Source organism: Anolis carolinensis, unplaced genomic scaffold, assembly GCF_035594765.1.
Source record: "Anolis carolinensis isolate JA03-04 unplaced genomic scaffold, rAnoCar3.1.pri scaffold_14, whole genome shotgun sequence".
Taxonomy (NCBI): Eukaryota; Metazoa; Chordata; class Lepidosauria; order Squamata; family Dactyloidae; genus Anolis; species Anolis carolinensis.
Genome location: NW_026943825.1, coordinates 16522858 through 16534898, shown reverse-complemented (window position 1 = coordinate 16534898; position 12041 = coordinate 16522858). Strand labels below are relative to the sequence as shown.

The following is a 12041-nucleotide window of genomic DNA, read 5'->3' as shown; positions in this document are numbered from 1 at the left end:
ATTTTTATTATTTTAATGCCCCACTTTTGGTAGGGAAAAGGGTGAAGCTGAGCAATGATAACTTCCCTTCCCAATCCCAATCCATTTCAGAGAAATATCATTACAGTAGAGTCTCACTTATCCAACGTAAACAGGCTGGCAGAACGTTGGATAAGTGAATATGTTGGATAATAAGGAGAGATCGAGGAAAAGCCTATTAAACATCAAATTAAGTTATGATTTTACAAATTAAGCACCCAAACATCATGTTATACAACACATTTGACAGAAAAAGTAGTTCAATACGCAGTAATGCTATGTAGTAATTACTGTATTTACGAATTTAGCACCAAAATATCACGATATATTGAAAACATTGACTACAAAAATGTGTTGGATAATCCAGAACGTTGGATAAGCGAATGTTGGATAAGTGAGACTGTACTGTAATAATTTATATTATTTTAATGCCCCACTTTTGGTAGTGAAAAGGGTGAAGCTGAGCAATGATAACTTCCCTTCCCAATCCCAATGCATTTCAGAGAAATAATAATACATCTAACGATGGCTGGCATTAAGAATAATACCGGCTGTAAGTCATTGTGGGAGTTGGAGTCCAAAACACCTGGAAGGCCCAAGTTGGCCCAGGCTTGAATGGCCATCTGTCAGGAGAGCTCTGGTTGTGTCTTCCTGCCTGGCAGAAGGGGGTTGGGCTGGATGTCCTTCAGGGCTGTCTTCCAACTCTTGGCGCTTTTAACTCTAGGGCCCTGTTCCCTAATTGTGGGAATTGGAGTCCAAAACACCTGAGGGGCCAAACGGGTTATAAACCTCCCATCATGGCCGCCTCAGCTTTCCTCCTTCCCAAAATGGCGGCTCTGAGCCTGCGCAGTGGAAGGCAGGGGCGGGGGTCTATCCCGGCCCCGCCCCCTTTCTCGTGACTTCCGCCCTCTCGGGAAACCCCGCAGCGGATATAGCGCCCTCTCTTTCCGGTGTGGCTCCTTTCCGGCCGTCGCTGCCTCCACGCGGACATGCCTGTGAGTCTCTCTCGCGCACGACTAGGCCTCGCCCCGCGCCGCGGCCTTTCCTGGCAGCGCGCCCCGCGAGGGAGGCACCGCGCCCGGCCACCCGGCCCAGGCCTCGCCGCTGCCTTCTCCCCGCTGCGGGCGCCTCTCAGGCCGAGGAGCCAGCCACAAAATGGCGGACCTGGCTGCTTTGGGGGCGGAGGGGGAGGGAGGCGAAGCGAAGGGAATTAGTCTTATTCGTATTCATAACATCGTCATTATTCCCAGGATTACTTTATACCACAGACTGAGCATCCCTTATTATTATTATCGTTACCATCATAATCATTATTCTCAAAATTGATAGCATAGACTGCGCATGCTTATTATTATTGCTATGATTACATCCTTTTAATATTATTAATGTACTTATTTTCAGGATTTATAGCACAGACTGAGCATCCCTTATTATTATTGTTACCATCATAATCATAATTTTCAGAATTGATAGCACAGACTGCCCATGCTTATTATTATTGCTATGATTACATCCTTTTAATATTATTAATATACTTATTTTCAGGATTTATAGCACAGACTGAGCATGCTTATTAGTTACTATTACATCCTTATTAATAATAATATTATTTTCAGGATTTGTAGCACAGACTGAGCATGCCTTATTATTATTATCGTTACCATCATAATCATTATTCTCAAAATTGATAGCATAGACTGTGCATGCTTATTATTACTGCTATGATTACATCCTTTTAATGTTATTAATATACTTATTTTCAGGATTTATACCACAGACTAAGCATGCGTTATTATTGTTACCATCATAATCATTATTTTCAGAATTGATAGCACAGACTGCGCATTCTTATTATTATTGCTAATAATATTAATATACTTCAGGATTTATAGCACAGACTGAGCATGCTTGTTATTATTACATCCTAATATTATTTTCAGGATTTATAGCACAGACTGTGCATGCTTATTATTATTGCTATAATTACATCCCTTTAATATTATTAATATACTTATTTTCAAGATTTATAGCACATACTGAGCATGCTTATTAGTTATCATTACATCATTAATAATAATATTATTTTCAGCATTTATAGCACAGACTGAGCATGCTTATTATTATTGCTATGATTACATCTTCTCAATATTATTAATATACTTATTTTCAGGATTTATAGCACAGACTTAGCATGCTTATTAGTTATCATTACATCATTAATAATAATATTATTTTCAGCATTTATAGCACAGACTGCACATGCTTATTAGTTACTATTACATCCTTATTAATAATTTCAGAATTGATAGCACAGACTGCGCATGCTTATTATTATTGCTATGATTACATCCTTTTAATATTATTAATATACTTATTTTCAGGAGTTATAGCACAGACTGAGCATCTCTTATTATTATTATTATTGTAATGATTAAGTCATAGCACAGACCCAGCATCCCTTACTAATTTTATCATTGCATATGCTTATTAGTACTATTAATGGAACAGCGCTGAAGGAGGAATTGGATTGCATGATTTTAACTGATGTGATAGTGTTGATACCTTTTCAACTGTTTGGCTTTTAATGTGTTGTTTATTTACCAATATGTACAGTAGAGTCTCACTTATCCAAGCTAAACGGGCCGGCAGAACCTTGGATAAGCGAATATCTTGGATAATAAGGAGGGATTAAGGAAAAGCCTATTAAACATCAAATTAGGTTATGATTTTACAAATTAAGCACCAAAACATCATGTTATACAACAAATTTGACAGAAAACGTAGCTCAAAATGCAGTAATGTTAAGTTGTAATTACTGTATTTACGAATTTAGCACCAAAATATGATATATTGAAAACATTGACTACAAAAATGTGTTGGATAATCCAGAACGTTGGATAAGCGAGTGTTGGATAAGTGAGACTCTACTGTATTATGCTATACTAATATAATATATTGTATATACATATAATATTGATAATGTAATGTAATGCAAAATAATAATAATGGGTCCAGGAAGACACCATTCCACCATGTCTCCTATGTCAATAATATATAATGCTAATATTATGCTATACTAATATAATATATTGTATATACATATAGTATTGATAATTATATTATGATGTAATACAATATAGTAATAAATAATGCTTTATTATTAATATTAATATTATTACCAGTCTCAGTGATTATTATCATCATGCCAGTGAACCCTGGGAGGAGTGGGGTGGGAAACGGGGTTTCTTTGGGGGTCTCTGGCTGAGGCCGGCCTTGCTTTCTCTCCCTGTAGCTCGCAAAGGACCTCTTGCATCCCTCCCCTGAGGAGGAGAAGCGGAAGCACAAGAAGAAGCGCCTGGTCCAGAGCCCCAACTCGTATTTCATGGATGTGAAATGTCCAGGTAGGCTGGGTTCGCAGGCATAGGTTCAGTACACCTTTGTGCTCCTTTGCACTCCTGCTTGGGCCGTGCCTGTATTCAATTGCGATAAGAGGCCGCATTACATAATTCACCCATTGGCTTTGGTTCAACGTTGATGGTTGAACTTTGCTTTGCAGAAGGCCTGGCTGGAGGGCAGTTTGCCACTTGAGTGTTTATTTCCTCAGCCTCATCTTGGGAGACTACATTAAGAGGCTGAGGGGGAAAAGGAAGGGGCCTGAGGCTGTTAGGAATGGTAGGAGTTGAAGTCCAAAACACTTGGCCCATGCCTGATAGAGAGAATAGTTGTCTTGGACCTTCCTTCAGACATGGCAGGTGACATCAGCTGCTATCTTGCCGTGCTTGAACGCTGCTGGAGTGCTTTGAATGCGATTTCCTGCTTGGCAGAATGGGGTTGGACTGGATGGCCCATGAGGTCTCTTCCAACTCTACTATTCTATGATTTTAAAGCAACATGGGTTGATTATAGACAATGCAGAATGCGCTCAGCCTGGTCTTTTCCCCCTCTGCAGGTTGCTACAAGATCACCACGGTCTTCAGCCATGCTCAGACGGTGGTTTTGTGCGTTGGCTGCTCAACTGTGCTCTGCCAGCCCACCGGCGGAAAGGCACGGCTGACAGAAGGTACGCTCAAGCCAATTCCTCTTATCTCCTTTCTCTTGGGAGCTTTCGTGGCACCTGGCCCCTGTTACGTTACATAAGGCGTCCTTTGTTTGCCTCCTAATGTATAGTACAGTGCCCAGGAAACGAGTTCCTGCTTTCGTCTGTTTGTTGGCATGCGTTTCCCTTCGCTTCATGACTTTGTACACAAGACGTGGAGGCTCTCCCAGTGCAGTTGGAAAGTCCCACATTTTTTGTCTAGCAACGGCAATAAAATTAAACCAGAGTCACTCAGTAAGGAGCCCCCAAATCTCTTGGGTGTTGGGAGTTTGAAAATCTTAACAAATTGTTTCCAGTGAGTGGTGTTTACCCCCAAAAATAAAGATTAAAGAATTGGAAGTTCCCAGTCTTGGCTACGAAAGTGACAGGAAGACATCATTCCAATATAACAGTATAATAATATATAATACAAATATTATGCTATACTAATAATATAATATATTGTATATACATATAATATTGATTATATTATAATGTAATGCAATATAATAATTTTTTTTCATGTCCGGAGCAACTGGAGTTGCTTCTGGAGTGAGAGAATTGGCCGTCTGCAAGGATGTTGCCCAGGGGACGCCAGGATGTTTTGATGTTTTTACCATCCTTGTGGGAGGCTTCTTTCATGTCCCCGCATGGAGCTGGAGCTGGTAGAGGGAGCTCATTATAATATATTATAATAATATATAATGCTAATATTATGCTATACTAATAATATAATATATTGTATATACATATAATATTGATAATATTATAATGTAATGCAAAATAATAATAGGTCCAGGAAGACACCATTCCACCATGTCTCCTATGTCCATATAATAATATATAATGCTAATACTATGCTATACTAATATAATCTATTGTATATACATATAGTATTGATAATTATATTGTGATGTAATACAATATAGTAATAAATAATGCTTTATTGTGCTATGCTAATAATAAAATAATGTAAGCTGCCCTGAGTCCCCTTCGAGGTGAGAAGGGCGGGATATAAGTGTCGCAAATACATAAATAATAAATATTCCATGGAGCATCTGTCTTGAAGGTAGAGGTTCCTGGCTTTCTGTTAACTGAATGGGCTTATCAGATGTTTCCATTTCCACAGCTGCAATATCTGAGTGGCATGAGGGTCAGGGGGAAAAAAAAGATTCTTTCCCACTATCTTCTGAAGACAATGGAATTCATGTTTCTCGGTCTTGCTCCAAAGCAGCCAACCCCGGAAGTCTTTCCTGGGCATCCTTCTTGAGTGACCTATTCCATTTTGTAGGGCATTGCCGTTGCTCTTTCATTCTAGCCAAGGAGAATGTGGATCTTTCCCTACTTTACGGGGATGCTTACTGCATTTCCTTCCATAAATGGAGTCCCGGCGCGTCCTCGATTTCCCACCGTTGTGCCCCTTCTCTCCCCAGGATGCTCCTTCCGGCGAAAGCAGCACTAGATGCAGATTTGGATGGTTGTTGCCCGGTGGGTGGGGCTACAGGCCCAGGGTCGGCTGCCAGGATGGCTCTCGCGCTCTTTCTCGAAGGGCACAGACACCGAAGGCCAGCCGTGGCCGAGCAACGCTTGGGGCCTCCCGCTGCTGCGTAGGGATCGGATCAAACCGCGGCCGCCTCTGTCCTTGTAGCCTCGCCCATTTGACCCAATAAATTTTGGATATAAAGACAACGCCGGCTTTTCGCCTCTGTGTTTTGGGTCCGGGGATTATGAGGGAAATGTATGGAGTGACCCTTGGGTGCAATTTGCCAATACTTTTCCTCATTTTGGGCCTTAGGATTCCTTTATAGGGCAGGCATGGGCAAACTGTGGCCCTCCAGGGGTTTGGGACTCCAACTCCCACAATTCCTAACAGCCTACCGGCTCCTGACATGCTAAATAGTAAAATAACAATGATGCAAGGCCTCGAGCCGTCTCTGCCAAAGGAGGCTGGTGCCTCGCTAAACTACAAATCCCAGCCTCCCAATGGAGTCAATGCAACTAAATGAGAAATGATGTCCCTCTAAGTGCTCCCGAAACAGCTTCCCCTTTTGCTTTGGCTAAGATTTCCATATTACGCAAATCTAATGTGCATCTTGATTTTGGCGAGGCCGTTTAGCCCAAAAAGGTGGGTGAATGGGGGTAGGTGAGTGTTTCTGTGCTGGAACCCTGCCCTGGCTGCCAGGAGGCACCCTCAACGCCCAATGAAAGAGGACACTTGCCACACGCTTCACTTGCTTTACTGTTACTTCCTCACGCTCCAGAGCCAGGCCTGAGTCCTGTTCCTTGCGCTGCTGCCGGAATAATGGTGCTGGGCGCTTGGGGGAGGCGAGAGGTATCCTGCAAGGGAAGGAAAGGCAAGCCAAGCGTACAGAGCCGAATGTACACATGTTTGGGCCTCCCACCTCCCAGAAACCCTTCTTTCCTGCTTTTCCAATGGCCAAGTATCAAGTCTCCTATGCTGGGAGCCACAAGTTTGATGCTGCTAGTCTAATCCTCTTAGGAAGCCCTTATTCTTTAACAGTTACCTGTCACTCCTTCTGACTCACCTGTCGGCACGGTGCCCGTGGTGGGAACGTAGACCACCGGGACTGTCTGCACTCTGGTCAGGAAGGAGTTGTATGCTGTGGGGACAGCGTTAGGGTCAGTCCCACTCAAACCCTGCAAGCCCCAAGACAAGTCTGTGGTGCGTTGAGAGGGTCACCCAGAGCACACCAAGCCTGCCCCCACGGCCTTCCCTCCTGATCCCTTGGGCTGGACTCACCGAGGAAGATGACGGAGGTGGAGGCCAGGACGGCAAAGACGGTGAAGAGCAGGACGTGGTAGGAGCCCACTAGCTGCCTCACCAGGCCGGCCTCCGCGCACCGGTCTGGGCAAGGACAAGGAGACAACCGGGTTAACGCACTGGATGCGAGAGCAGGAAGCCTGCGGCAAGGCGGCTCTTTTTATTTAATGCTCAGCATATGAGGGCAGGGCTCCCTCCGCTGTGGAACCTCCCCTGGGTGAGCCACACTCTCTCAGCCTCAGATAGCCTTTCAACAGAGGAGTCCTGTACTTCCAGTGGAAGATGGGAATCAAGCTGGGTGGCCATCGATCGGGACGGGTTTGATTGTGCTGGATGGCCCTCTTTGAGGGTCTCTTCCGACTCTAGGATTCTAGGATCAATCTATCATAGCATATTGTGTGTGGCTGGGTGGCCATCTTTGGGGAGGGCTTTGAGTGTGCTTTTCCTGCCTAGCAGAAGAAGGGCATTGGACTGGATGGCCCTGGAACTTTCTTCCAACTCTAGAACTCTATGACAGATATATCCTAGCATATAGTATGTCTTATCTATGTCCAGAGGGCCATCTGTCGGGAGGGCTTTGATTGTGTTTTCCCTATCTTGACAGAAGAAGGGTATGACTTTATGAATTTAGCACCAAAATATCATGATGTATTGAAAACATTGACTACAAATGTTTGGCTCGGGCTGTGGCGCAGGCTGGAGAGCAGCTGCAATGAATCACTGCAATGAATCACTCTGACCATGAGTTCGAGGCCCACTCGGAGCCATGTTTGTCTTTGTTCTATGTTAAAAGGCATTTAATGTTTGCCTATATGTGTAACAAGATCCGTCCTGAGTCCCCTTTGGGGTGAGAAAGAAGGGCGGAATATAAATGCTGTAAATAAATAAATACAAAAATGCGTTTGATAATACAGAACATTGGATAAGCGAGTGTTGGATAAGTGAGACTACTGAAATAGAATATAAAAATATAATATAATGATATAAAATATATTAATAGGATAACATAATAATAGGATATAATAATAATCTATATATATATAAATTTACTATTCATTTGTAGGACGGAGTAAACAAAAAAACAACTGGATGAAATGACACCAAGTTTGGCCACAAAACACTTAACAACCCAAGAGGTGACCACCGCGTGTCAGCAAAATTGGCTAGAGTGTCAGTGCTGACACGCGTGTCATAGGTTCACCATCACTGTCATAAAGTATAGTGCATCTTATGTATGGCTGGATGGCCATCTGTGGGGAGGGCTTTGGTTGTGTTTTCCCTGCCTGGCAGAAGGAAGGGGTCAGCCTGGATGGCCTTTGAGGGTCCCCCCGTGTGGCACACTCCCACAGCCACAATTCTCTGCTCACCGAACAAGTGCTTTTCGGGCAAAGCGCGCACCAGGAGAGCGGCCCTCTGCCCGGTCAAGTGGCAGGAGAGGTTGACGAAGACGGGCGGCGCCCCCTGGCGGAGGGAGGACAGGTTGACCACGGCCAGCGCCAGGAAGGCAAGCCCGGGCATGTCCGGCAGGAGCAGCGGGCGCTCCACGCGGATGGCCGCAGAGCTGGACTCGGCCTGCGAGGGAGGGAGGGAGGGAGGGAGGAGACACAAGGCGGCATTACCAAATATGCAGTGTGATGCAGCAGCAAAAACGGCCCATGACATTCCAGGCTGCGTCCATAGGAGTCCAGTGTCCAGATGGAGGAAAACAATATAGCCATAGCTTGATGATAGAAATACATACGGCTGAACATGAGCCAATGGTGTGACGCAGCAGCGCAAAAGGCCAATGTGATACTAGGTTGCATTCATAGGAGATTAGTGTCTAGTTGGAGGAAAGTCACAGCCATGGCTTGACCATAATTATATATATATATATATGTGGTTGAACATGAGCCAAGAGTGTGATGCAGCAGCGAAAAAGGCCAATGTGATCCTAGGCTGCATCCATAAAAGTCTAGTGTCCAGATTGAGTAAAACAATATAGCCATGGCTTGACCAGTGTACAGATGGAAGAAAGTCATGGCTTGACCATAGTTATTTATATATATATATATATATATGTGTGTGTGTGTGTGTGTGTGTGTGAGAGACTGAACATGGTCCCAAAGTGTGATGCAGCAGTACAAAAGCCCAATGCGATCCTAGGCTGCATCCATAAAAGTCTAGTGTCCAGATTGAGTAAAATAATTTAGCCATGGCTAGACGATCTCATAAGACCATAGGTAAGTAAAGGCACCCTCAAAGGCCATCTAGACGGTCTCATATGACTATAGGTAATGAAAGTGACCTCCAAAATCCATCTAGATGGCCTCAAAAGGCCGTAGCTAAGCAAAGAAACCTCCAAAGATCATCTTGGCGACCTCATAAGACCATAGGTAAGGAAAGAGACCTTCAAAGACCATCTAGACGATCTCATAAAACCATAGGTAAGTAAAGGCATCCTCAAAGGCCATCTAGATGGTCTCATATGACTATAGGTAATGAAAGTGACCTCCAAAAGCCTTCTAGATGGTCTCATAAGGCCGTAGCTAAGCAAAGAGACCTCCAAAGACCATCTAGACGATCTCATAAGACCATAGGTAAGGAAAGGGGCCCCCAAAGGCCATCAAGACAATCTCATAAAAACATAGGTAAGTGAAGGCACCCTCAAAGGCCATCTAGACGGTCTCGTATGACCATAGGTAATGAAAGTGACCTCCAAAAGCCTTCTAGATGGTCTCATACGGCCATAGCTAAGCAAAGCGACCTCCAAAGACCAACTAGACGATCTCATAAGGCTATAAGTAAGCAAAGAGACCTTCAAAGACCAGGTAGACTTAGGTCAACCCTAAGTCTAAAGTTGAGGACAGGGGCAGGGTCAGTGATCTTGGGGGGCCGTATCTGGCCGCCGGGCCTTAGTTTGGGGACCCCTGATGTAGATGTTAAAGAGCATGGGAGGCAGAATGGAACCTTGCGGGACCCCACAGGACAATGGCCAGGGGACCGAGCAGGAGTCTCCCAGCTTCACCACCCCCACACTCCCCCCTGTCAAGCTCTCTACGGAGGTCGCAGAGTGAGTTGAAGTCCAACCCCCCCCCCCCCCCCCCCCCCCCCGTGCCTGCATGAGACCTGGTCCTTCCGCAAGCGCTGGCCTTACCTCGAGGTTCTCGGCCACCTGCCGGGAGGCCAGCACCACGACCTCGGCGCTGAGCTGCTGGCTGCTGAAGAGGACCTCGCTCTGGTTGAGGACGAAGGCCGGCAGGAAGGGGACGGAGAGGCTCTGGCTGCTGCGCTCGGGGCCCGTCCCCCCCGGGAGGGAGGCCCACACCTCGGCCGGGCCCTCGGACGCGCTCAGCGCCAGCAGGTCCTCCTCCGACGGGCCCTCCCTCACCGCCACCAGGCAGGCGTACAGGCCTGGGTTGGGAAGACAAAGGCCACGCTGGAGGACATTCCTCACACGGACATTATCTTGGGGGGCTGTGCTGGGGTCACCTCCTTGGGCTTTGTAAATAAAGGCTGGGTGGCCATCTGTTGGGAGGGCTTGGGTTGGGCCTTACTGCCTGGGAGAAAGGGCTTGGCCTCTGGGCCCCCTTCTCTGCCTGCCAATCTATTCATTCTCCTTTTCCAGAGGTCTTTAAGCAAAGTCTGGATGGCCATCTGTCAGGAGGGCTTTGGTTGTCTTTCTGCCTGGTAGAAGGGAGTTGGACTGGGTGGTCTTCTTTGGGGTTCCTTCCAAATCTAGGATTCTATCTATCTATCTATCTATCTATCTATCTATCTATCTATCTATCTATCTATCTATCTATCTATGCATATGTCTGTTTATCTATTTATTATGGGTTGGACTGGATGACCCTTGGGCTCTATTCCAACTATAGGAGTCTATGGATCGACCTACCTATCTATGCATCTATCTAATAATAAATAATAAATAATAAACTTTATTTATACCCCGCCACCATCTCCCCAACGGGGACTCGGGGCAGCTTACATGGGGCCATGCCCAGAACAATACAATATCTATCTATCTATGCGCCTGCCTGCCTGCCTGCCTATCTATCTATCTATCTATTTATTTATTTATTTGCAGCATTTATATTCCGCCCTTCTTTCTCACCCCGAAGGGGACTCAGGGCAGATCACATTACACATATAGGCAAACATTCAATGCCTTTTAACATAGAACAAATACAAGACAAACATAGGCTCCGAGCGGGCCTCGAACTCATGACCTCCTGGTCAGAGTGATTCATTGCAGCTGGTTTCAGCTGGCTTGCTCTCCAGCCTGCGCCACAGCCTGGGCCCTATTACAATATAATACTATGAATATTATATGTATATACAATATGTTATAATTATTATCTATGCAAGGGAGGTCAACCGAAGGGAGGCGCCAAAGGGGTGCCCACCTTTGTCGGGGTAGAAAGCGGGCCGTATGCGGAAGACCCTCTGGGCGGGGACGTCCTCCGGGAAGGTGGCCGCAAACTCCACCTGGCAGGTGAGGTGAGACTCCGGCGAGAGGCTCTCCGCGATGCTGCGGAGCTGGGCCGCAACGCAAGGCCCTGAAACAATAAAAGGAAGGCCCAAGTTTGACCATGCCGGTGGTAGATAGATACGAGTCTGAAGCCTAAGGTGGGCTATGGGACCCCCGTACCTCTGAGGGCCCCTGTCCTGCCGGTGGAGACAAACACCCGGAATTCGGGGGCGTCTGGAGCGTTGGTCAGGTATTTTCTGGCTCCCAGGTGGAGGCTGAGGCCGGAGCTGTCGCCAATCACAACCTGCAAGGAGAAGAATAAAAGATGATGATGATGATGATGATGAATATTATGATTTCTCCCACCCTGGACATCATTCCACAGGGATATATCTATATCTATACTAGCTGTGCCCGGCCACGTGTTGCTGTAGTGTTGTCTGGTGGTGTTGGTGAGAACTTGTTGAGGTAGTGGTGGTATTGAATGTCTGTTGTATGGTTGTCTTTATGTTTAGTACGCATTTTGTTGTTTGTGTCCTGTGAAAGTGGTGAGGGTAGAGGGGGGTCTATATCCCTGTGTAGTATTGTATAGTTTTTATACGTTGTCCATGTGTTGTGAATGCTTGGATTGTGTCCTGCTGCATAGTAGAAAGGGTTGGGCTGGATGGCCCTTAGGGGTCTCTCCAAACTCTTGGATTCTATGCTTTTATTAT

The 12041-nt window shown here is 45.6% G+C and overlaps 2 protein-coding genes and 1 non-coding gene across 3 annotated transcripts in view; 2 read left to right on the top strand and 1 right to left on the bottom strand.

Annotated features, from left to right (window-relative positions):
• The first annotated feature begins 874 nt into the window (after nucleotides 1-874).
• On the top strand, nucleotides 875-5782 carry rps27 (ribosomal protein S27). The gene is made up of 4 exons (XM_062965025.1): nucleotides 875-1013; nucleotides 3311-3419; nucleotides 3968-4078; nucleotides 5527-5782. Exons 1-4 carry the CDS (start codon nucleotides 1008-1010, stop codon nucleotides 5553-5555), a joined length of 255 nt encoding a protein of 84 aa, XP_062821095.1. The 5' UTR covers nucleotides 875-1007; the 3' UTR covers nucleotides 5556-5782.
• Nucleotides 5554-5633, top strand: mir5424 (microRNA mir-5424). The gene has a single exon (NR_130024.1). It is a non-coding gene; the product is annotated as a microRNA mir-5424 (primary transcript).
• A 532-nt stretch (nucleotides 5783-6314) lies between the features above and the next one.
• Nucleotides 6315-12041, bottom strand: part of nup210l (nucleoporin 210 like) — a 43640-nt gene continuing 37913 nt past the window's right edge. The window contains exons 34-40 of the mRNA XM_008123045.3: nucleotides 11509-11632; nucleotides 11264-11416; nucleotides 10012-10268; nucleotides 8243-8447; nucleotides 6855-6959; nucleotides 6640-6714; nucleotides 6315-6430 (exon numbers count right to left, since the gene is read on the bottom strand). Coding sequence (XP_008121252.1) covers nucleotides 6336-6430; nucleotides 6640-6714; nucleotides 6855-6959; nucleotides 8243-8447; nucleotides 10012-10268; nucleotides 11264-11416; nucleotides 11509-11632 — 1014 coding nt within the window. The 3' untranslated portion in view covers nucleotides 6315-6335. The remainder of the gene's footprint in view (nucleotides 6431-6639; nucleotides 6715-6854; nucleotides 6960-8242; nucleotides 8448-10011; nucleotides 10269-11263; nucleotides 11417-11508; nucleotides 11633-12041) is intronic.